This window comes from Anolis sagrei, chromosome 1, assembly GCF_037176765.1.
Source record: "Anolis sagrei isolate rAnoSag1 chromosome 1, rAnoSag1.mat, whole genome shotgun sequence".
In the NCBI taxonomy this organism is placed as follows: Eukaryota; Metazoa; Chordata; class Lepidosauria; order Squamata; family Dactyloidae; genus Anolis; species Anolis sagrei.
The window spans coordinates 66,701,720-66,728,224 of record NC_090021.1 but is presented as its reverse complement, the minus strand read 5'-3'; the positions used below and the strand labels follow the sequence as shown (position 1 = coordinate 66,728,224).

At 37.9% G+C, this 26,505-nt stretch overlaps 1 protein-coding gene across 2 annotated transcripts in view; it reads left to right on the top strand.

The window, feature by feature from the left end:
- Positions 1-26,505, top strand: part of PACRG (parkin coregulated) — a 269,545-nt gene that overhangs the window by 89,597 nt on the left and 153,443 nt on the right. The window contains exon 2 of one of the 2 annotated variants that reach the window (XM_067465736.1): positions 26,199-26,366. In XM_067465736.1, coding sequence (XP_067321837.1) covers positions 26,199-26,366 — 168 coding nt within the window. Of the gene's footprint in view, positions 1-26,194; positions 26,367-26,505 lie in introns of both variants that reach the window. The other variant, XM_060753693.2, reaches the window with a different exon arrangement.

The following is a 26,505-nucleotide window of genomic DNA, read 5'->3' as shown; positions in this document are numbered from 1 at the left end:
TATTTATTCAGAGAACAATTGTGTATTTTTTCTAACCCCATTTTTATTCTTCTCAGAGCTCTTCCTCACATCCTGGTCATTGCTCTTCTTGGGGTGTTCATCATGTGCTATTCTTGAGCACAGTGCCAAACATTTTGTTGTTTGGCCCTAAAACCTGTGCTGGCTTTGCACAGCTTGTTGGACATTCCACCAGATATATGTATTTCTAATACTTCCTTCCTCTGAAACTAAAAACGTATTTATAGGATTAGGGTATTTATTTTTGTGTGTGTGTCATACTTTGCTACTTTTTATTCTAGGGCACCACTACACTCAATGAAGTGCTTTGTGTTGCCTTCAAGTGAGGCTGCAAAGAATGTTAACAGTTTTTTCTTACCACTGACAAGACAAAACAGCCATATCAAGAAAATGGTCAACTAATGTGAGATTGTTCACCTTGGGGGACTTTTTTTGACTCCTCAATACATGGGTTTGTGAGGAAAAAATTAACTTTAGCCTATTAAGTAGATTTTGCATGAGCTTTTTAAAAATCCCTAAATTACAAGAGGACACTGAAAAATGCACAGATACTATTGTTCAGCTGTGAAAATGCTCGTAAAATGTTTCTTCTGTCATGCAAGAATGAAATAAATGAAGGCTTACTTCCTTGCGTTCAAGGCACTTCCATTTTTGTTTAGCTACCCAATTATCTGTGAGTTCATCATCCTGGGATATGTGTTTTCTCTCAGTCTCTCCATTTGTTATGTTTTTTGGGTGAATCATGCTTTGCAGAAAGACTGTGCTTCAGTGGTCTCCATTTCTAATTTGGGTTTTGAACTTCATTTCACAAGTGTGGGGCCCTTAAGTTCAGAATAATTATTTAGATTTCCTGTCATTCTCCTTGTAGCTTTTCATATGAGTTGGGCCTGAATGAAGGGCACAATCAGGGGTAATCTGAAGGCCCTTCTACAAAGGCACTAAAATCTGAGAGAGACCAGGATGAAAGGATTGGTAGCTAGATGATGCTTGCCAAAAATATGTATTGAATTGCATCATTAGCTGGAAAACACAAGTTAAAAGGTGCACTTTAAATCCATGATCAGCTGAAAAATGCACGTATTTGTATATTCCTGCACTCAATAAAAAGATTGGACTTCATAATATGTTGGTGTGGACTCTCCTCTCATTTTTTAAAAAACAACTGAAGACCTACTTCTGCTCACTGGCATATGGAGAGGAGGAGGAATAAATGGTTGAGAGATTACTGCCGGGCTTTGGTTGAGAACTATTTGTATTTGGATTTTCCTGGTCCACACCAACCCAGTGACCTCATTTGACTACATAACCAACCCATACCATTTTGTGAACCCTTGCTGGCTGTTGTACACTAATGTGAATGTTTTGTTTAGATTTATGTTATTATAGAATTTTGTCTTATTACATGTAGTTTGAGTTACTAATGTCAGGTTTAATTTACTGATGTTAGGTCTTAATTTGATGTTAGGATTTAATGTTACTTTTATATGTGGGTTTTTTGGGGGATTTTATGTTAGTATCATATGTTTTATGTAGGCATTGAATGTTTGCCATTGCAAATAGTATTGCTATACTAAATACTATATAGCACTCATGCAGATTATGAACATCCCTGCAAATAAAATAAACTTTTCAAGACATAAAATAATGATTGAGATGTAGTATATGGAGGGAGAATTTGGTTTATAGTTACAGTGAAAGAATATAATTTTTAATTACTTCCTCCACCTTGCTTCAAATAATTGATGACTTCCTGACATCTTGTAGAATGTTGAAGGGAAGAAGAAACTAATAATAGTTTCCATTTGTTTAAATATGATATCTCATTTTTTCAGGTATGAGATCCTGTTAGATATGACAGTATATATATGGAATGATAAATCATTTCTATATCATCTTATGTTTTTTTGTAGTGAATATAAAAGTCTCAATTGAATCTCCAACCATGAAGACATATGAAAAACTAAATATCCCACAGCTATTAACCTGACTTGCTTGTTTGATCCAAGGACATGCCGAAGGTTGAGTGGTCTATTTTTGTTTCTGTTGGTAAAAACAATGAAATGTTCCATGCTTCAAATTGAATTTGCAGTGTTCTGGAATATGCTATTCAAATTTATTTGATAAATAAAAAATTATACAGCAAATAAATGCTGAGTGTTCTACTCTAATCTGTACAGCTGAGATGTTCTGTCATGTGAACCTGGATGATACAATGGCTATGGTTTGAACAGACAATAAAGCATTTTTAGTGTTTGTTATTTTAATTACATTTTCCATTTCATTCAGTGGACTAGGTTTCATATATCAGGTTTTCAGTAGGATTAACGTCCATATAAAGTAATTATGGTCATTTTAGTGATCTGATCAACTTCTTTAGTATCCTTACTGAGTTATTTACAGGGAGCGGCTGGGTGGGTCTGAGATTGGAAGTGTCTTCTCCCTGCAAGTTAGAGAGCTAATCTTTTTCTGCCACAGAAGATAAATGGGAGACTGTCTGTTTTGAAGGAAGAACTCCTTGGTGCTAGAGCATATTTGTATTTTGTTACAAAGTCTTACTTATAGTGCACTACCTGTATAAACCCATCATGTGAAGCCCCTCTAAAAGGTTTCCACACCATATTTTATGTAGAAACGGAAGTGTGGAAGTAAAATAAATGTCTGAGGAACCAGAAACCAGTTGGATTCTGTATTTAATATAAACTTGATTTCATGTATTGTAGAAAACTACATGTTTTTAGAGAAACAGAGAGATTCAGAGGGCCCAGAGGAGACTGGAAGTGGCCTAGAGGAAAATGTTTTGGAATCTCCTGGCAGTTCCCAAGAGAACGGTGGAGGCGATATTGGGAACCTGCCAAAAGTTCAGATGGAGGGAAAGGTGGGGAACAACTGTTTGTCGAGGTCAAAGAAATTGGAGTTGAGAAAACAGGGCCTTAAATTAAGACAGATTTGTTTCTCCAAGCAACTTAGAGATAAGGACAGGGCGCACGTGCAAGAGAAGTGATCTCATGGGAGGGATTCTGGATTTTTAAAAGTGGTTCATGTTGGTATAATCTATGTGAGAGCAACGCTGCATTCTGGTGAACAGTTCTTGGTTTCATGGGCCTGGAATTCATGTATTCAAGTTTCTAAGCTGTTCCAGTGTCCTGGTATTGTGAGGCATAGTTTTGCTTGCCTTGGATTTATGTACCCTGTCATTGAATATATCTGTGGAATTATTTTAGAGACTCGTTGAATGGATTTTTGGACTTTTGGCTTTCATGGAAATAACCATTTGAACTTTGATTCCTTTTTTTATATTCGCTTGCTTTTCATATATCCAGCTTTTATTATACTCTACTTTTAATAAACTCTTACGTTGGACAGTTTCTGGTTTGTGGTGAAAAGAGACTTCAGGGTCCTAGTGCAAAAGCCTGTTAAATGGCCTTAGAAAGTGGGTGGGATTATCACCAAAATTGTATATTTAGAGCTCTAGGAGTTTCTATGAGTGATCTGCGCAGGTGTGGAATACCCAATTATAAACTTTTATTTATACCCTGCCACCATCTCCCCCAACGGGGACTCGGGGCAGCTTACAATGAGGCCAAGCCCAAACAACATATTACAGAAAAAATAAAACCAAAACATAAGTAACAAGCAACAAGATCATAATTTCAAAAAAACATATGAATACATTAGCAATATAACATTACAATAAACAGAATCACAGTGACAGTGAGTGTGCCACATGTGCAAGACAAAACGTTAAAAAACTCGGGTGAGATAAAGGAGCAAATTATTTGCAAAAGGGAGCTCATAAAAACAGGGTTATGGAACCAAGCTTTCCCACGAGGGGGGGCATGCACTCCAGTGACAGAAGCATTGAGGGGAGCAGTAGTGTCATGTTGTGTACCTGCTCACCAAAGGTGCAGCGGAAGAGCTAGGTTTTAAGGTTATTTTTAAAGGTTTCTAGGGCAGGGGCTTTCCTGATCTCTCCAGGTAATGAGTTCCAGAGGCGGGGGGCCACAGAGGAGAAGGCTCTCTCCCTTGTGCTCACAAAACGAGCTTGTGAAACTGGCAGGGGCCAATTGTGTGATTTCACAGATGGCCACTTGAAGAACCACAGTTACAGGTGAACAACCTGTCAATCTACAATCCAAACTCTTGACCAACTCTCACACAGCATACCATTTCATCTAGTTGATTTTATTTCAGAAACTTTAGATAGCTCACAGTTATTTTTAAACATTTCTATGGTATATTGTACAGACTCCCTATGAAGAGTTCATACGGATAACCATTGAAAGAGTAATCTGATATCTGATACTTGATGCATTATATTTGTTTGTGCCTGGAGACTATGATAACATAGATGATCTAAAGAGTCTTCTGTGATGAAATACCACACATATTTGAGAGAGAGAGAGAGAGAAGAACATAAAACAACTGAAATTTGTATAAGGTTTATATTTGGCTGTGTAAAAAGTCAACATGCGGTTTTCAGTAAAGGTCACATCATTCTAATGGCTTGCATGCTTTTGAAGGGAAGGCATGTCATATGTCACACCTGCCATTCATTTGTAACATGCCATCTGAGCTTTTACAGCCAATACAACAGGTGTATGACATATCTTTCATTTCTCTTTACACCCAGGAGAGGTGACACAAAATGCTCAATCATGCACATGAAGAAATAGAAATGTGAGGAACAAGCAATGCATATTGTATATACATTATACAGTTGAACACAAAGATCTGTGTGGTGATAGTTTCTACTCAGCTTTCTACTCTCCTCAGCATTCCAAAGATGACTTTTGTTTGTTCTTCTCCCCTAAATCCATTTACTTCTCCTAGTTCAAAAATAGCATCTGCAGTCTCTTCTTCCCTTCTGTGTGTACTTATTCTACAATAGTCTTCATGATCAAATATAATTTAGAAAATAAAAAGACACTATTCCAAAAATGCTTATTTATTCCCTGGTATGCTTATTTTTGGCAAACATTTTTTGCCAGAGTTTTTTTTGGTAAATATCGAGAGATTGAACCACACCTGTTCATTCAAAAAGCCCAATCCATTGTTGGCATAGTGTAGTTTGTTTTTTTCTGATGCAGCAGGGCTGGCTCAAGATCACCGTCCTTGCAGACAGCCAATTCTCTCACACCAGAAGCGACTTGCAGTTTCTCAAGTCGCTCCTGACACGACAAAAAAAAAGTTGGGGACCATCGAAATGAGCTGATAACTTCTTGTTACTGTGCCTGTTAGTAATACAAACACTGACAGTCATGGCAAGTTAAGCAACTTGTTTGTTGGCTTATGTCCATAGCGAGATATGGCCAGAGTTATGTGATCCTCTGAGAGCTTCCTATAATGCATTTTATACTTGATGTGTAATACATAAAAAACTTCATGAAGAGTTGGAAATCACTGAACAAATAAACAACAAAATGCCAACTGGGTCCATGCCAGAGCTTCCTGTCGGCCGTCACCACCACAGCTCTTTCAAGGTCAAGCTAGTCATTTCAGTGACAACGCTTATCCATCTTGCCCTTGGTTGGCCCCTTTTTCCTTCCATTTCCCCCAGCCTAAGTACATATAAATATTGCAATCCGCTTTCTCACCTGTCCAAATTCTTACAAGCAAATATGCAAGGAAAGTTGTAAACGGTCACTTGCATGCATTATTTTTTAAAAAGGAAAATGGTGATTTACATGGGCGTGTCCACCCAGATGTGATTATAAAGACCCTGCTTTTTCACTCTGCACAGACCTAAGCGTATCTGGAGCTCTGCTGAGCAACCGGAAGGAACAGGGAAAAAAAATCAATGGTCTGCAGAGGAACTCAAGCAGAGTTTATGCATGCCTGGAGCAGATTGCTACATTTCCCCATCCTTTTTAGTCCCATAGCAATGTTTTGGTCTGTGTCTTCCAAGTCATTTTCAGCTTATGGTGACTACAACAGACTTCTTTTGACTAATTTTTTTCAAAGGAGGTTTGCTTTTTGCCTTTCTTTGAAGTTGAGAGTCTGTGGCTTGGCTAAGGTCGCCTAGTGAGTTTCCATGACCAAGTGGAGATTTTAAACCTAATCTCTTAGGGTGCTTTGACACAGTACCTATAATTCAGGAGAGAACACATTAAAAGGGGCGGGAGTAGCCAGATGACGTTTTTGCTAAATGCACACTCAATCACAGCCATGGTAGGAAATCCCAATTCAAAGGGGTCCTGCTTTATCCTGGTTCCAAGTGAAAAGGGTGGATTTCCCCATGACTGTGTGGCCCTGCAGTCATTTAAAGTTCGGGATTTCCCTCTTTACTCTCTGTGGAGACTGCTTCCCACCCATGCCAGTTTTAGAGAAGCCCAGAACAGCTGATCAGATGTTTGGGTTCCCACTGAGTTTCCAACTGGTTTCAAGAGAGGAGAAGCAGAGAGCCATTAGAGGTCTCTGAAAGTGTTTATTTTAAACTTCATAATATTAAATAAGCATTGGGGGGGGGGGGGGGAAGGGAAATCCGGCGGCATTAAAAAAATTCCCACCATTATGCACTGATGCATATATGTGCATATAGGAATCTCCTATTTGTATTAGGATATTTGCATGTGTGCATATAAACATTAGCACATAATTCAGTGATTTTTTTTTAAAAAAACTTCTGGCAGATGTCCCTGTTTGCCCTCCATTTTATCCTGAGACACAGAAGGGCTGTGAGGATGGGGAAGAAGCCCTAGAGTGGCAGGTCTGTGTGGAGACCTGCTCTGAGATCCCGAGTTTGTTTATCCTGCATATTAATCACATGTTTTGGCACTGTCTGGAAGTTCATTTAATGTTCTTTCCCAACACGTGTAACATTCAAGAAAATGAATAAGCAGTTTCCCACCATTTTATAAGCCATTTAACTTTCATCTAGGCATCAAATGCCTTATTCTCACATGTTCTGACTGCAATTAAAATTCTACAGTACTACAGGGCTGTATGCCAACAACAATCCTGGTAGGTACATGTGTGTGATTTGAAACCCAAGAGTCAGGAAACAGATATTCATATGAGATAGAACCATTTGTTTTCTATCTCTTCTAGTCCTCCTTTCTCATATATACTTATATTTACTCATATATATGCAGCAGAGTTCTGTGGATAATTTTCTCTCAGCTTTAAAAAAAATTAAATTATGCATAGGAAATTCATAGATCCACCATGAGCCAATGGGAGACATGAAGGTACACACACACAGCAGATGACTGAAATGTAGGGACATAATTTGGCTGTCTTTTCTCAAATTATAAAAGCATGAAAAGAAAATGTGAATAATTGAGCAGAATGACATCTCCTCCATCACAAGAGGAGATGTCATTTGTCAAAATATGTCTGTCACAGAGGAGCAGAAATGACCCAGTCTTTGTTCATCATTGTATACTAATTCGATGGCCTATTTAAAAGTTCCCATATGCATTTAACATTTGAATAAGGGGAACAAGAACATAATGAGAAATATCTGACACTTCAATACTCTTTCTGAATTTAGGCATGCTTAAGTTCTTAAAAGTAGACCATAGCTGTTAGACCTACTGTCAAAAAACAATTGCAGAATTCTACAATAATACTAAAAAACACACATTACACAAATGAAATTAGAAACATGTTTTGGGCTACACAGTAGCTTGTAGTTCAAAGGATGCTAGACTTTTGGCTCTTTTATATACTAGCTTGATTAATGGTCAAGCTGTTGCAAGGCCACCACTATTTATTTGTACTATGAATATTTTACAAGGAGATACAAATTGACTGACTGCCTAGCAGTATCTTAAACAAGTCGCTTTTTGTATATAGAGGCCCTTGAAATTTTATCTTGGTAAACCACCAGAAAAAAGGAACATCTCAGCCCATCTCTCTCTCTCTCTCTCTCCCTCTCTCCCTCTCTCTCTCACACACACACCACATTGCTGTAGTTGTGAGAGGTAGAAAAGAAATATCCTCTGCCATCTTCTTTTACTTCATATCTGTGTCTTGGTGCAGTCCACACAAAAAAGTGAAGGAACAACTAGCACACGGTTTGTCTATATAAGCTGATTAATATGTGTGATATAGACAAAGAAATATTGTTTATTGATTTAAAGCATTTTGCACACATTTTAATTGAAAAAGATTCTGAAATAAGTATTAATTCACGTATTAAGAGTATTTGTTTATTGCATCTCAGCTATTATTATCAGTTTAATATTATTCCAGATTCAAAGATTCGAGGACCAAAATCTGAATCCTAGGGATGGCCCCTTGTGAAGTCATAAAGAGGTGGTCCATGGTAATGTCGCTAAAGGCAAAACTTGGTATCATTAAGTAAAATAAATATCAACCACAGTATCTTGGAGTATGTCATTACAATTAAAAAAAATCTCTCCCAAATCTAGCAGAGGAGAAGACATGCAAACTCTCCTCAAGGCAGTGTCCTCACCCTAAGATTTCTCCTTCCTGTCATGAAGACAAGAAAACAGAGTCCATGTCCATGATTTAGAAATTCTAGTCCCAGCTCATCAGTACTCCAAAAGCAATCCACAACAGATTAAAAGTATTATTTGAAATTAGATTAAAACCATTCATATCAATTAAAATATTTCTGGTAGCCAACTACAGTTGTGAAAAACGAAGTTCTGGCTGATACCACACGTTTGGTAGGAATGAAGTAATTTTGAGAAGCAGTTCCACAACCAGGGAATGGTCATTGTTCCACAGCTAAATAATTAGGCTGTCTCTGCTCTCAAATTAAAAACAAATGACACGAAATGAAATGGGATTAGGAGAGAGGAGGGGGAAAGCAAACTGAAGTGTTAGTCTTTTGTTACAATATTCAACAAGTGGCCAGATATTCAGCAGGTCATGCAGTTCGAGCTAAGCAAAGTAACAGAAGACTCTGCTTCTCCTTGTAATGACCTCAGAATGGCACATTGTTGCTGAACAGAAGAGGACTTCCCAGTGCAGAAACGATACGTAGAAATGAGGGGAGGGTGCCCAACTGCTGCTACTACTTACTGCTTTGGTGCATTAGCCAAGTTTTTGGTGGAGCTAAGAAAGCCACAGAACAGAAAAGCTATATGAATATTATAAATGGTAAGTGTTTAAGACTGGGCAGCAGGGTGAGCATGATGTTCTGTGATTTGTTCAGCACATTATGCAGAATGAAGTGACACGATCTGAACTTTTATCATTTCAGAATTCAGCACCATCTCCAAAATGGATATATATGGGCTCCAATTATTACTCTCACACATTAAAAGTTCACTCCAAGTAATAAAAGTGGGGAGTGGAGCACCCAGGAATATTGCCTAGGAATATAAATAATAATTCAGTCACCTCAGTTCTTGCCCCCTCATTCTCTGTAATGTCTAAGAGAGTTTTGAGACTGTAAGAAAAAGCATATCTGAATATTCCCATTATCTTAATTTCATGTGCCTTGCATATTCTATTAACTTCGTTATCATTTCAACTTTCTTCCTTATGGAACTAAAGGGAGTATGTGTACATAGGATTTTCCATGACTTTCCGTTGGGGGTACTTTGTGTATTCCTCAGTGGCAGGGCAGTGGACTGTGTGGTCTCTTCCAACTCTATGATTCTATACATCTATCCAGATATGTATGTTTAAAATGCCTTGTGCTTATGATAGGGCAAGAAGGTTTCACTATTTTTGCTTTTGTATTTTGTTTTGTTATTCCAGCTACTTCTCACTTCAGGATAAATCTTTCACTTTCCTATGATATTTTGTTAGGGGACGAAGAAGTCTTCTGTATCTTATTGGATATAAACTGTCACATCTGACATTCACTACATGTTCAAATATAGTACATGTTTCCCTCTTTTCATACTAGATTATAATCTTTTCTTTTGTCGTTTCTAGCTTTGCTCCTATTCAAGCATGTAGGTTTTTCCATTGTAGGACAATTGTGAATACAAATGACATTTAAGACTTGCAGTCTCTTGATTATAGAGGGATATACCCATAGTTTAGTTAGGTGCTGCCCAAAGGTATTTTGTGCTGAGATAAATGTTTTCTGTTATGTACTTCTCACAAGTTATTGTTGAATACCTTAGGCAACAAGCTTGACATTTTCTGTATATAATGTACAAATATATATTACTAAGTATACCTACACCTTACTATATCTTACTGTATACATAGAGGTCCCACATGGAGCTAAACAGCACTAGTACTAGCAGCACTGTTACTTTTGGAAATATAGGAATCCCTCCATTAACATAGTTGATGTGTTCCTGGATATTATTTCTTTAACAGAAAATTTGATACAGCTACTGAAGCAGATTTATCTGCTCTCTCATTTTCACATATGCCCAGTAAGGGATTCTGGGGGCAGTTGTGGCTTACCTTGCCTGTTATTGGGGAACACCCATGTCTACAGTAAAATTGGCTTGAATACAATATTGCTGTTTCCTAATTCCTGCTTTGCTTGCTAATTTTTTTACTGCAGACATACTACTGTAAGCCCAACATTTGCAGAATAAATTTCACCCATCCTCCACCATGATTCTCCCAGTGCAAATGCTGCTAAAATATTTAGTCACACAATGAGAATGAAAAGAAATGTGATAGATACAAAAAGCTAATAGATAGATACATCTAAAAGGTTCACTTTCAGAGGCTGTGTTAACTAAGGTGTGTGTGTTCATCTAAATAGAATGTGAGGAACTTACGAAACATAGCAAATTGATTAGTGAAATGTATTCAAAAAGTTGGGTATGTGACATCATGTCTTACAGCATAATCCTATCTGTGACTGCTTGAAGTAAATTGCATACATTCATTAGTGCTTTGGCCCAGAAACGTGAGTGTAGGTTTGCAACTTCCGTAAAGAGTTCAAGACAGTAACTTTCCCAAGACAGCACTGCACATAATAATTTTCACTTAATATCCATGGACATACAAGAAGAAATGTGTCAAAAACCATGCTAATAAAGGATGGAGTTAAAATAATAAATAAATGAAAAAATATATAAAGAGTGACAACTTGGCAGTCACTTAAATTTTATTTTAAGTGCAGCATGCCAGAAATTTGGGATGTTGAAGAGCTCTCCAACATTGGAAAAGTTCCCTTATGTGATCCTTTCTGTGGACAAGAATTCCAGACCATACTACAGGACAGTATTTGACAACGATGTATACAAAGTATTAGAAGTTAGTTTCTAAGTTGTATTGAGTTTATGTTATTTTATGGTTTGATTTTATTGTCTATTTGTTTTTGGGCATTGAATGTTTGCCATTTTGTTATTTTTTGTAAACTGCCCTAAGTCGCTTCGGGAGAGAGCGTGGGTTATAAATAAAGTTGTTGTTGTTGTTGTTGTTGTTGTTATTATTATTATTCTGACACAAAAACACAGTATGACACAGCAAACAAGATATATATGCTGGATTTCATATCTTTCCAAGCATCTAGGACTGTGTGATGTATTTTCAAATGATGTGCGCAGATCCAAGTAAGGTGGCTTTTTGCAGTTGACAAATTGTGATTTTGTCAATATTTATTGTTTTCAAATGCTGGCTGAGACCTTTTGGCACAGCACCCAGTGTGCCGGTTACCACAGGGATCACCTGTACTGATTTATGCCAGAAACTTTGCAGTTCGATTTTGAGGTCCTGATAATAGGTGAGTTTTTCCTGTTGTTTTTCATCAATTCGACTATCACCTAGCATGGCAACATCAATAATCCAAACTTTTTCCTTTTCCACAATTGTGATGTCTGGTGTATTGTGTTCCAAAACTTTGTCAGTCTGGATTTGAATGTCCCACATTATTTTTGTGTGTTCATTTTCCACAACCTTTGTAGGTTTATGATCCCACCAGTTCCAATGAATCATTTGGGCCACATAGTTTTGCCTCTGTTTGTAGTCCGTCTGTGCAATTTTCTTGCAGCAGCCAAGGATATGATCAATGGTTTCATCAGCTTCCTTGCACAGTCTGCATTTTGGGTCATCAGCTGATTTTTCAATCCTGGCCTTAATTGCATTTGTTCTGATTGCTTGCTCCTGGCTGCCAGAATCAGGCCTTCTGTCTCCTTCTTCAGTGTTCCATTAGTGAGCCATAACCAGGTCTTCTCATCCACCTTTCCTTCAATTTTGTCAAGGAACTGCCCATGCAATGCTTTGTTGTGCCAGCTGTCAGCTCTGGTTTGTAGTGCAGTTTTCTTGTACTGATTCTTTTGTCTGCTCTGCTTTGAGAAGTTTCTGATTATTGACTTCAATCAAAGCACGATTCTTCACTTACCTTTACATGTTCTGCCAGGTCATGTTTTTCTTCTTTAACTGCTTGTTTTACTTGTAAAAGTCCTTTGCCACCAGACCTTCTAGACAGATATATCCGGTCAACATCACTGCAAGGATGCAGCGAATAATGAATGGACATGAGTTTTCTTGTTTTTCTGTCCAAATTGCCCAGTTCTGCCTGCGTCCAGTTTATGATGCCAGCAGTATCAGTATCATCATCATCATTTCTTCTTCTTCTTCTTCTTCTTAATGAAATTTACCATATTTCCTCATCTATAAGCAGAAAAAGTTCTAGTGATTGTCTTTACACTTTAGTGACCTATTGTTCTGACTTGTCATGAGTTCTCATGTATGATCATGTCTGTCCACTGAATGTGTTTTGGATATTGTAAAAAAGGGGAGGGATTACACAGTGATTATTATGCAATGAAAAATGGATGCAGGTGCATGGGTGAATGTAGCACCACTTATCAGCATGCCTGCACCTCTTGGAACTTTGGAGGTTTCTTTGGGTATCGAGGGAACCCCTGTAACTTCAAAAGTTGAAGGCATGTGGACGAGTGAAACCTCACTCGCTGGCAGCCAAGGGAACTTCTGTAGCTCCGAGAGGCACAGGTGTGCAGGTGGGTGAGGCTGCACTAACCCACACACCTATACCCTTTGCAGCTACAGGGCTTCCCTCGGCTTGCAGCCAAAGGAACCTCCATAGCTGTAATGGGCAGGCACCCTTTGTTCACTCACCTGTGCAGATATGCAGGTGACGGAATAAAGGATGCAACTATAAACCATTTGAGAGATTAAGATTGTCCGAGGAGGCTTTGCTCTCAGTCCCGCCTCCTTTGCAGGCATGACTGGTGGGAACGAGAGACAGGGTCTTCTCAGTAATGGCCCCTCAGCTATGGAACTCCCCACTGACATTAGATAATTGGGCTTCCTCCTAGCCTTTAGGGATCAGGCCTTCAGAGAATAGTGCAATGCAATTAACAGATCTGGAATATATGGAATGACTACGGAACAGCTTGGACTACGACTATGGATGGCATGATTTTAATATGGAATGGAATGTTTTTAAATGTTCAATATGTTTTAAATTTTAATCTAATTTAATTTTAATTTTTTGAATTGTATGTGTTTTAAGGCATTGAATAATTGCCTCTGTATAAGCCTCCTTGAGTTCCCTTTGGGTAGAGAAAGGCAGGGTATAAATAGAGTAAATAAATACATAAATATTACAGATCTGATGAAAAATGAAAGCATAACTAAAATCCTGCATTTTCCAAAATGGTAGCTGTGCTGTAAAATTTAGTATAATTTTCCAAAACCATCTATAATTAACTTGGTTCTTTCCTTCAGTAAACCTGTGAACGGACTTGGATTTGGTGAACACTGACCACAAGATGTTTTATTGCTGCTAGTATACTGTCTGATGGTTTTAATTAGTTATAACTGTGATATTATGTAGTAAAATTGTGTATTGTATAGTGTATTGTATGTTGTAATTGTTAGGCATCGAATTGTGCCTTTTGTAAGCTGCCCTGAGTCCCCCCTAGGAGGTTGAGAAGGGTGGGGTAAAAGCACTCCAAATAAATAAATAAATAAATAAATAGTAGGTAAAAGAGTATCTTCAGGCATTTCAAAGGTCATAACTTTACAATTAGACTTCACAATATTATCCAGTAATAGTTTGTAAAACAATAGATTTTAAGAAAAGGATTATAAGATAGGCATATAGTTGGTTGAAGAACCATATTCCCCTGATAATAATTCGTGGATGAATATCACATTTAGAAACACAGCGGGAAGCTTTGAGGTCAAAGCTAGCTCTAATTTCTGCTTCTTCTCCTCTTATCATGCATTTGCCATCCCCTCCCTTACCCTTAATACATGACATACTTTTTGAATGGTTCCTACGGTTATAATTTTCTCACTCAGCACAAAGAAAATCATCCACAGAACAGTAAAGCTCAGTGAGGTTCCATAAGAGGTAAAATTTGTTCTATTTTCTCCAAAAATGGCCAGGACAGATCTGACTGCCCTGTTGCCCATTCCTATTTTTTAAAATGATGGCAATGAGTGACTTAGTGGATCTGTCATGTTTTATCCTCAGTAAGTGAAAATTGCAAGATGTTGAAATTAAATATATAGTTACTATATAAACATTAAGTAGCAACTTGTACAATGATCAATAGAAATATTCTGTACTGATTCCAGATTTTGCTTGCTGCATGCGATAGGATTACTTTTCTATCATTGGTGTCAATCATTCTTATTACACTTCTCTGGATGATTGCCTCAAATAGAAGTGAAAGACATTAACTCAACATTTATTTTTTAGTAGGAATAGGCAACTCTGAAAGCCAAGGGGGTTGCATTACCCCATGAGACCATGGAGGGCTGTACCCATGCCAAAAACAAATCATTTCTAGTTGCCTATTTTACCCAAATGTTAGTCCCCATCTGAGCATTTTAGACGCAAAAGGCCCCTTTTTAGCCACAGGAAGTGAATGGAAGTCACTTCCCGTTCTCTTCATTTTCAAAGTCCCTGTTATGTATAAAATGCCATGGGGGGTGTTTGTGAATATGTTCTTAAGTGCTGATGAGGAGGAACATAGAGGACTGACAAAATTGAGCATTTGCACAGAAAACAGAATTTTCTTTGCAGGAAAATACTATTTTCTGCACACAAAAACCTATATTCATATCTTTATCCCTGCAATATAATTTCCAAATTGTGGACAGGTGTCATAAACAGAGTTTTGACAACTATTTCTTATTTACTTCTATTTTAAGATAAAGATGTAGATGCATGTCAGGCCGATGAGGAACTGGGGGACTTTTATGTTTAAAAGGTCTGCAACATGTGGATTTTATAGGTACACCTCTAGAACAAAACACAGTGGAAAGCTATAGCAAGTTCAAGAACCATGATCTTTTTCTAGATGGGTGACTGAAATTGTTGCCTGCTAGCTTTTTTTCTAGGATCACTAGGAAAAAGAATGGAAATGTAATGAAATCCACAAGATTTCCCAAACTCCCACCAATCTTTGCTTTCTTTACTAAAAGCACTGTCCAATTGGCATTGAGAATTGGATTCCTCTACCTCCCTGTGATTGAAACATTCTTTAGGTTTCTCAGTGATGTTGCCTGAGCATGGGATCATAATTACTCTAGCCTTTTCGGTGCTGTATAATAACACAATTGACTTGATATTGACTTTGGTATTGATTGACCTTGGTATCATAAAGCCACATAATGAACCTGCTAGTTGTTTGTCCTGAGGTGAGAGCTTTTTGGTCAGCACTTCCAGAATCTGCCTTCAGATTATGCTGACAGCCAAGACAGCTTTTGGATCTTCTCTCATCTTCCTTGAAATATTTGTAGGCTCACACTGACAATGGACCTTGTTTTCCATTGCCTAAGAAAAGTCTGCATGTCTCTATCATTCTATTTCTCATAAACCATACTCCATTGTTAGCTTTCACAGGAATTCTCCTGGGATCTTGTGAGTGATGTTGAAAAAGAAATGGAAATCAGCCTTAAAAAGTGGTATTTTTTCTTCTATGAATTCTCACTTTTCAGAAAGAATTGACAGGAACACATATATGAATTTTGAAGGGCACAACTCATGCTCTTAGATATCACCATTTAAGGGATAGCCTTTGTCAAGATAGGAAGGAACAATCTTGTGCCTTGTAAATTTTGTTGTTCAATAGGCCTTACTATTTAATATATATGGGATTACAACTTCTGTTGATCCTGGTAGACATGCCATTATGTAACTAGTGGTTGTGCCTTTACGAACATGATCCTAAACTGTGAAAGACTAATGGCATTTTTGTGGCTACTGTAATGTTGTTCTACAATGCCAGTATAAAAATGGACTTGCATTCTCTGTTCTGGCATTTAAAAGGTTGTTGTGCTTTAAAATATTGTTGCACCAAAAAAGAAATACTTTCCCTCTCCAATTATACTGAGACAAAAAGCCAAATTTGTTGTACTGTTTGTATCCTGGGGTGATTCCCATGTCTGCACTCATGTGAAAACAAATGGGTCATTCATGCAGTTGGATAGTAGACAGTTCCATCAATAACAGCCATCCAGGAAACCAGCTAGCAGGAAGTTGCATGAATAACTTTTCCAAGCACTGTGAATGACCCGTTCTAACAAAAAGCTTTCACATGTGACTTGGATGAATACGTTTAGAGACATCCCATGGGTACTAAATATTATGTCAGAGTTCTAGCAACATATTCACTGTCACAGCAGTGACAATGACAAAAATGCATACATAAATTTACACAAACAATAAATATTTTAAAAGTTCATGGCCCAGAATACTTTAAAATTGTTCAGTTACAGGGTAAAATAAATCAAGATTTTTACAGTTATCTCTAGAAGTATACTCTTAAAACAGCATTAGGTAATATGCTATCTTTATAATCGTTTATAATTTGTTAGGTAATATGCAATCACAGAAATTCTAGACCACTCTGACAACCATTATGCCAGACTACACAGAGAAGCCATTGAAATCCACAAGCACACGGACAATTTCAACAGAAAAGAGGAAACAATGAAAAGGAGTTACCAGTAGTAGAAAACGCCAGAATCAAGATAGTAAATTGTGAACACCATTCAGAAACAGGAGAACTCCAGACAGCAAGCAATCAAGTGTCACTTAACACCTTCTACACAGAGGATGCCTCTAAGTGACAAAGACCAGGCTACCTCTATGCAAATACCCTCACTGATGGACTTTGCAGTTTCATGGCTACTCAATGGTATTCAAGCATGCTAATTGCAACATTCACACTTGCTTTAAACAGACAAGTGTTCCTTCTCCTACCTCAAACATTCCACAGATATATATACACTCTAAACCTAAACGGTTCCGGCCCCACCTACCTCTCCGAACGCATCTCCTCCTATGAACCGACACGGACATTAAGATCGTCCGGGGAGGCCCTGCTCTCGGTTCCGCCTGCGTCGCAGGCACGGTTGGCGGGAACGAGAGACAGGGCCTTCTCGGTGGTGGCCCCTCGGTTATGGAATGCCCTACCAAGCGACATCAGACAGGCCCCTTCGTTGCTGGCATTTAGGAAGAAGCTCAAAACCTGGCTTTTTGAGCAAGCGTTTGGCTAATCAGCGCAATGGTACACAGAATGACGGTAAACTGAACATAGGAACGGTATAAGGATATGAGACTGGATCATGTTTGCGATCGAGGCATTGTATGAATGGTTGTGTGTTTGTTATTGGGTATGCTGTGTTTTAATTGTTATTGTTGTGGTAATTAATATTGTGTAAACTGCATTGAGTCACCTATTATAGGTTGAGAAACGCGGTATAGAAATAAAGCAAATAAATAAATAAATAAATAAATACACTCCACTTTTTTCACTGCCAACAGAACCTCTGAAGATGCCAGGACAGATGCAGGTGAAACGCTAGGAGAGAATGCTACTGGAACATAGCCATATAGTCTGAAAAACTCACAGCAACTTATGCGATCTTTCATTGCAGAAATTTTCAGATGTTTTAATCTAATGGAAAGATTTGATACTCCTATGTTCTGCTAATATTTTGTAGTACCATTTTAAGCACTGGCCCAGCTTTCTCAGCCAATATATTCAGCAATTTTATCTCTGCTCACCCCAATACTATATAGATACTGTCTACTGAGGGTCAGCAAATATATGATAACTATAATTTATGTACTCTTTGAGATTTCACAGCCCTTTCTGCCCCCACCCCCTTCCCCCTATCTCCCATATTTTTTTGTAATAGCTGTAACCTTTTTTATCTTTTGGTACTTCCATTTCCACAATAAGTTCCAGTTCCTACCTTACTGAGATTTATTTGAATTTTGCTTCATTATTTTAGTGTTAAAGTAGTTTACACTGTAATGTTTTGATGCTGGTTTCTTGCTGTTTGATTTCTTTTGTTCAGTTCACAAATCCCTAGATAAATAGAAATAAAACTAAAGTATTTATACAAGTAGATTTTATGTCTTATCATTGGCATGGCACCTAGTTATCTCCGTTACATATCTGATTATTTATCTTCCCAGGTGGCAGTATGGGCAGGCAGGGAAGAAAAATATATGTCTGATAGAAGGCACTGCATAATGGTAGGAGTACCATGTGTTCTCTGGCAAGCACAAATGGGATGTCCTGAGAGAAGAAAGTGGTTTGATGGTGCTATTTTAGCTGGATGCTGAGCACCGATGTAGCACCTATGATTTCCTTTCCCCTGACATCCCTACATATTGAGTCCCCATCATTATGTAGCAATGAATTCTATACTGCCACTGAGAAGTGTCCCTAGGATTTTTTGAGTCAAGTTCACTGAATGTGGATTAGATTTTTTGACCCTCCCACAATCTCTTACCAAAAAATATATTTGAACTGCTTGAACAGATGAACTATTTCAGCCTTCAGAGTGTCTCAGACACTCTGAAAAGCACAAGAAAGGCATCAAGAAAAGCACAGGTAAATGCACAACCTGCCTTTAAAAGGAAATGCTACAATGGTTAGGACAACTGTACTGAGTTGCAGCTTCCTATAAATTAGTATGGCCAGCCATTTATTTATGTGGTGCAAAACATTAGTTCCACTATCTCTATCTGGCATCATAACATTTCTGGGCCTAGGGTCCTGAACATTAGTTTGCTCTTTGAACCGTTCTCTTCAGTAATTCCCTGACTGGTATTTGATCTTACTTACATTATTTTTTGTGCTTAAATCCTATTTCTCCATGCTTCTGCTTTTACCGATCCTTCATGTGTAACCATGGCATACCTTGGTTATCCATTGTATGGGTTGTTGTAGGTTTTCGGGTTGAATGGCCATATTCTAGAAGCATTCTCTCCTGATGTTTTGCCTGCATCTGTGGCAAGAATCCTCTGAGGAAATGAATGTTTCTAAAACATGACCATACAACCCAAAAAACTTACAACAACCCAGTGATTCCGGTCATGAAAGCCTTCGACAATATATCCATTGTATGTTTTCTTGAATCAGAAGTGCACTCACCTGAGCTTTTGCCATGCTGAAACAGGACATCACATTCACTGCTCAAGTGTAGGATGTATGCAGGTTGTGGCAGGGAATTGGGGTGCTCTAAAATCACAGAGAATATGGGAACATGGATTTCTAGAAACTATTAAAAGCATTTAGGAAATTGCCTTTTGGCTTAGTTTAATTTGATTTGAACAAAAAAACAGAAAGTTAAGTAGAAGGAGGTATCATCATATAGCACATTATGCACAATCTTCAGAAACCACCCTATGACGGCAAATTCTAGACACAGTAAATGTGGTCCTTTCCCTGCCTGTGGGTTTTCTTTCTGAGGAAATGTGATTTCAGCAGTGAAATTGATATTTTCTTTGAAGAATGGAGGATAAAAATCTTACCAGGAATCAATCAGTACTTTTTGAAATTATTACTATTATTTCTTGAGGTTGTAAATAATCTAATGGAAGAGTGATTCGGGAACTCTTTGTTCCATGTGCCTGCTGAATGAGGGTTCTCAACAATTCAACAATTTTGGAATCTGGGGGATAAAGAGTCAAGAAAGTGGTGTGGGGGCTTACATAGAGGACTCCTTGGCTCTGGGAAGTCTATTCTTTTTGGTCTTTCTAGTTAGAGCTTCAGTTTGAATTAGAATAAGTGTGAAGCTTTAATACCAATAAACTTGTTGTTGTTGTTGTTGATAATAAAATCAACCAAGCCAGAAGATCTAATCTGGGGTTAGCAGAGCAGCCACTCTACTAAACTAATAATATTGAGGCTGATTGCAGATCACAACCCTGAATGTGTTAACTTCCCTAGTTTGTATGGATGCTCAGCTCACCATTATTGTCCAAATGAAAGACCTGTTTGCATTTTAAATCGCTCCTGGGTGCATTATTTTTCTAGGATTTGCAGCTGAATGCTAATAGTTCTGCAGAGTAAGCAAGATTAGAAGGTGAAGCTTCAATTAAAATTGTTTAAGTAATGACATGAAAATTTGGAGCAAATTCACTATATACTTGCCTCTGAATTTGAAAACCTAATTCTTTGACCAAATTGATGTATATAAAATTGATCTGTAGTTTGTGGCTTTTTGATCCACTTTTCTTGACCAGTCTACTGCTCTAAATACATTTGGCAGTTATCTCTCAATTATTCACTCAGGGCCCTTCCACACAGCCATATAACCCAGAATATGAAGGCAGAAAATCCCACAATATCTGCTTTGAACAAGTTTGCAGCTTGAGTGTGATCCAGGACTCATCGCTGAGCCTGGAAACCCAGGTTTCGGTGGTGACCAGGGGAGCATTCGCACAGTTAAAACTTGTGTGCCAGCTGCGCCCGTACTTTGGGAAGTCTGACTTGGCCACGGTAGTCCACACTCTGGTTACATCCCGTATAGACTACTGCAATGCGCTCTACATGAGGTTGCCTTTGAAGACTGTCTGGAAGCTTCAATTGGCCCAACAGACAGCAGCCAGATTACTAACAGGAGCAACGCTCAAGGAGCATACAACTCCTCTGCTGCGCTAGCTCCACTGGCTGTCAGTCTGTTACCAGGCACAATTCAAAGTGCTGGCTTTAGCCTATAAAGCGCTAAACAGTTCTGGCCCTACTCTGAATCCCATCTGCGTCACAAACATGTTTGGTGGGGACGAGATACAGGACCTTCTCAGTGGTGGCCCCTCGGCTATGGAATGCCTTTCCTGGGGACATTAGATTGGCCCCCTCCCTCTTAACATTTCAGAAGAGAGTCAAGACTTGGTTGTTTGAGCAAGCATTTGAAAATGCAAGGTAAAAGACTTGGGAATTGGAACGACTGGACGACGAGATGGGATAATGTTTTTATTAGGAGACACAAATGATGTATGCTTTTAGTATTCTTGTTATGGTTTTATATTATGTGTCAATGTTTTTAAATGTTTTATTGTGTTTTTGGGCATCGAATCGTTGCCATTGTAAACCGCCCTGAGTCGCCTAAGGGCTGAGAAGGGCGGTATGCAAATATAGTAGATAAATAAATAAATATCTGAGTCTACACTACTATATATTCCAGTTCAAAGCTGATAATGTGGGATTTTATTCAGTGGAAGGGTCCTCACTGTCCTGCACTTAATATTGTTTCAATCATCTACTCTGTAACAGACTGGGGAGAAATTATCCATTTTATGTGAGAAAGTGAATGCGGATGAGAAGTTGCTAATTATATGCCTGTTTTTAATATGTAGCACTAAGTGAAGTAATGTGCTAGTGTTATTGGCTCTGTACTGTTATTTTATTATTATTTGTGCTTGTGGTGCACTGTGTTAATCTGGATCATGGTACTGTGTATTGGGGGTTGAGAAGGTAGACAAACCAGAGCTATGTTTCTATTAAATTTGAATTATGTCCTATTAGTACCCATATCTTTTTATGTCCATAGAGAGTTTTTAAATATCCTCCAGATACCCTTATTGTTAGCAGTAAAATTTAAAAGTAGATTGCTACGGTATATCTTTAGTTGCCTTTATTCAGATATTACTTGGGTTTAAAATGATTCTGGGGAAATACAGCTGCATTTCCCCAGAATCATTTTAAACCCAAGTAATATCTGAATAAAGGCAACTAAAGAACATGTTCCAGTCTGTTTCAACTCTCCTGAGAATGGAAGGATAAGAGTGGAATTCACTTGTTTCATGGCACTAAACAACAGAGAAAATGAGGAAAGTTCATGTTAGCTGCCCTTCAACCACAGTTGCTCAATTGGTACCATCTTATTTAAGTATTACTGTAATCCATTCATTATTTCAGCAGCAGTTTAATTAGGTGTTCACAGTAAATTATAGTGATGATGTCCTACCCTGTCCCAAGAATGTCAAAGTGACATACAATAAATTATCACTATTTATTATTTATTGAAATATTCATATTCCATCTGCTATCTAAAGATTTTAGTGGCACCTACATTGAAACCAACTTCGCTAATTCAAATAGGCTAAAAAGAAAATGTTTTTCCAAAGGTAAAAATATATTAAACAATTTAAGAAGTTGTAAAGATGATTTCGAACCGGTTAAAATAGTTTAGCAATCTTGTGTAGTCTTGAGGGAAAAAGTGGAATATAAAATAAAATACATTATTTAAAACCATGTATGAATGAGGGTTTGTGTAAAATCAGTTAGGCCACAACAGATTTAGTGAACATTTGGGCTTTCCTCTCACTTTGAGTAAACCAAGGCCAAGCCATGCCAAGGCAGCCTTGCCTTGGGTTACCCTAACAGCATGTAGCCACTATGAAAGGTAGCAACATCAGCTTAAATGGTCAATACAGATGTGCCCAGGGTTTCTGGCTTACCTTATTTCATTGCATAATAGTTGCACCCCCAATTTGGGGTGCCAGCAATTGTATTTTTGTTTTTCTTGTATAATACTTGCACCCTCATTTGTGGCTGATACTGTCTTACTTCTTTCTCTGAAGGCAAGGCAGTTTAAATCACAAAATGGAGGTCTCTGAAGCTCCATTCTCCTCTCCTCTGTCCTTTCTCCTTCCTCCAAGGCAAGGCAGTTTGAATAAATCTGAAATGAAGGCATTTAGAATTCGGAATTTCCCTCTTTCCTCCTTTCTTTTCTCTTCCCGCCTTTCTCCATTCCAGGTTTTGTAATCTGCCTTGTCATGGTCTCACAGAAGCTTTTACTGTTTTCTTTGTTGAGCCTCATTTGTCCCTTTATTTAGAATGGGTTTAATTCTGTCTTGTACTGTTTTCTGTGGGATGTAACCTTAAGTAGACTCTGTCCTTTTAAGAGGCCGTAATATTTTCCACGTCAAAGGTTAAGAAAACTCAGTTTAAGACTTGGAGAAACAAGTTGAAAGTTTTGAAGAACCAAGTCTATAGTTTGAAGAAGAAAAGAGACCGAAGTCAAATCCAGACAAAGGACACACAAAAAAGTTGAGAATATTTTTGGAAGAAATCAAGAGAAATCTAACTTTTAAGCTTTCATCTGTTCCATCAAGTCATTGTTTGTTGGTCAGACTCTGGGAGGAGTTAGGGTGCTGATTTTCAATATAATTAAATTCTTTTTTTGTTTACGATTACACCTTTTCTTGTGAATTTCAAACTCTGTTCTTGCTGAGAATAGGACACCTGAGTGGAGTTATCACAGGGAACAGAATATGCTTTAAGGCCTCAGGAGAAGGAGGGAAGAGTGCAGCTCCAGAGACCTCAGTTTTATAGTTTTTTAAACACCTTCCCAAAATTAGAGTGCACATTGATTTTTGTAATATGGTAATCTTAGTGCTGAGCCATAGTAAAAGTGGAAGCTACCTCAGGATCACCTGGAGCTCCTATTTGAAGCACATCGCCTCTAATTTAATTGCTTTGGCTCAATGCTATGCAATGCTGGGATTTGTAGTTTGGTGAGGCATCAGCATTCTTTGGCAGCCTACATGACCCCAAACTGCAGCCTTATGATCCCCTAACATTAGGCCATGGTAGTTAAAGTGGATTTGTTCTACAGCAAAGATGCACCCCAAGGTTTTCTTTTCCATTGCTGAAAGCTTTCATGTTCTAACACCTTGCTTTTAGAGAAGGAATTTTAAGCATACAGCCACTGTAATGCATACCTTTTTTGGCCAAATTACAAAGAGTGCGCATTTTGCCTCTCTGCATTACATTCGGCAGTAAATAATAATAATAATAATAATAATAATAACAACAACAACAACAACAACAGTTTTTGGGGTTTCAAGGTTTTGAAAATTGAGATGCTCATCAAATTCCAATGGCACATTAGACTTGAGTAAATATGGGTACTTTAAAAGGAATAGAATTATTGAAAAGTATGTTGTGAGTATAAACAAAAAAAATCATACTTTTGCATATTTGCATAGCATACACTTTCCAAAACTTAATAAAGGAAAAATGTGAAAGTTTTAAACTTGTAGAATTTACTTCTAGCATACATTTGGATTTTGTGTTGTGTGTAGACATTAAACATGCAGGATAAGAACAGTGTTAAATTCACATCCTCATACCAGATTATTCAAGAAATTCCTTTAAGCCCTTTCCAAAATGTTGCCAACTACCCATCACAAAATACATATGGCAGAGCCATATTATAGTAATACAATTTAATGAAGTTTCGTAAATCTGATTGGCAATTTCTCATGAAAAATATGTCAGTGCATCGATGGCTAATCCCACTTTAAATTGGTAAAATTGGTAATAAAACTTCATAGGGATAAATACTATAGACAATGATAAGTACTCGATAATAGCTGTGATATACTGTGGGCTGATTAAATAAACTTCTTTTCAAAAGTGGAATTTTTAGATGTTAAAATTTATTTAAAAAGTGGTCTACGTGTTGCAGGATAGGGGAAATACAGTGGCTCCACTTAATTGTTTGAAAGTTTATGAACAGTTAAAATGTCAAAAATATATATAGAAAAAGTAGAAAATGACTTCATTTTCTTTTGAAGAATACTACATTAAAATATGTATGGACTAAAACTGCTTGAAGAAGAAAGATCAATATTAATGACAGTTTAATCAGATAAATATTGTCTGAAATATTCATATGTGTACAATTAAAATTAAAATACTAATGATTTCAATGTATCCATTTTGTTCTTTGTAGCTAGGGACATGTCACTAAGATTCATTGATTGAATTGCTGGATTTCTGCATTATAGTTACATTTCCTAGCAGTGGACCAATTTTCAGCTTGAAAATTGCGATAGCTATTCTTGATGAATTGACTCGCTTGTTAGAATCAGCTTTGTTAATAATGGTTCTTAATGGTTCTTAAGAAGAGACATTAAAAAAGAAAAAGAACAGACAAGCGTCTCAAGCTCTGAGGATTGCCTGGGAAGTACCCCCACTGGAGCATTGGAACGCACCAAAATACCTGGGAGTCATTCTGGACCGTGCTCTGACTTATAAGAAGCACTGCTTGAATGTTAAGCAAAAAGTAGGTGCTCGAAACAATATCTTACCAAAGCTGACTGGCACAGCTTGGGGATCACAACCAGATACAGTGAAGACATCTGCCCTCGGGCTTTGCTACTCTGCTGCTGATTACATGTGCCCAGTGTGGAATACATTGCACCATGTTAAAACAGTGGATGTGGCTCTTAATTATACTGTTTAGCTGATATTGCACCACATGACACCCGTAGCAGCCAATAATGAACGGACCAAGGCAGTGACATATTTGGCCCATATCAGCCAGCATGCCAACGACTTAAATCAAGAAGCAGCTTCCTAAGATCTATAGAGATACTTGCAGGAACACCTCAGCAAGCGAGAATCCAAAAGTTGCAGGTTATTACCCAAAACCTTAATCAGTGGCTGAGACTGGATGAGAAACTCCTTCCTGGGCACACAGAAGATTGGGTGACCTGGAAGGTGCTGAACAGGCTGTATTCTGGCACCACAAGATGCAGAGCTAACCTTAAGAAATGGGGCTATAAAGTGGAGTCTACGACATGCAAGTGTGGAGAAGAGCAAACCACAGACCACCTATTACAATGCAACCTGAACCCTGCCACATGCGCAATGGAGGTCCTTCTCACAGTGACACCAGAGGCACTCCAAGTGGCCAGCGTCTGGTCAAAGGACATATAGTATAATGCCAAGGGGTTTTTTTTTAACTTTGTGTTTTTAAATGCATTTTAACTGCATCCTCAACTCACTCCTGACATAATAAATAAAAGTCTCTTATACTCTGCATCTAACATATCAACTAATATTTGGAAATTTAAAATGATAAATCAGTTTTAAAATATTGTTGCTTTGATTCTAGTGAGTGAGAGCTTAAGCAATCCATTATCATTACAGTTGGCATATTTGCATATACTTATGGACCCTAAATTGTGCAACACTGGCATGAATACTTTGGATTATCTGGATGTTTAATTAATACTTTGTTTTGTTTGTGTCATTTTCAGGTAGAGATCGAGAAGCTGGACTATCATCATTATTTGCCACTATTTTTTGATGGCCTATGTGAAATGCAATTTCCCTATGAGTTTTTTGCTCGGCAAGGCATCCATGATATGCTGGAGCATGGGGGAAACAAGATCCTTCCTGTCATTCCTCAGCTCATTATGCCAATAAAAAGTAAGTGAATATGTGGAGTGAAGCTAACCCCAATGTTCAGTCGCCTAATGTTTTGACAAGCTGCTAATTATGCATTAAAACATGACAGATTTTATATTCCAGCTGAAGGTGGCAACTTATTTTCACTGGTGAGGTAAAA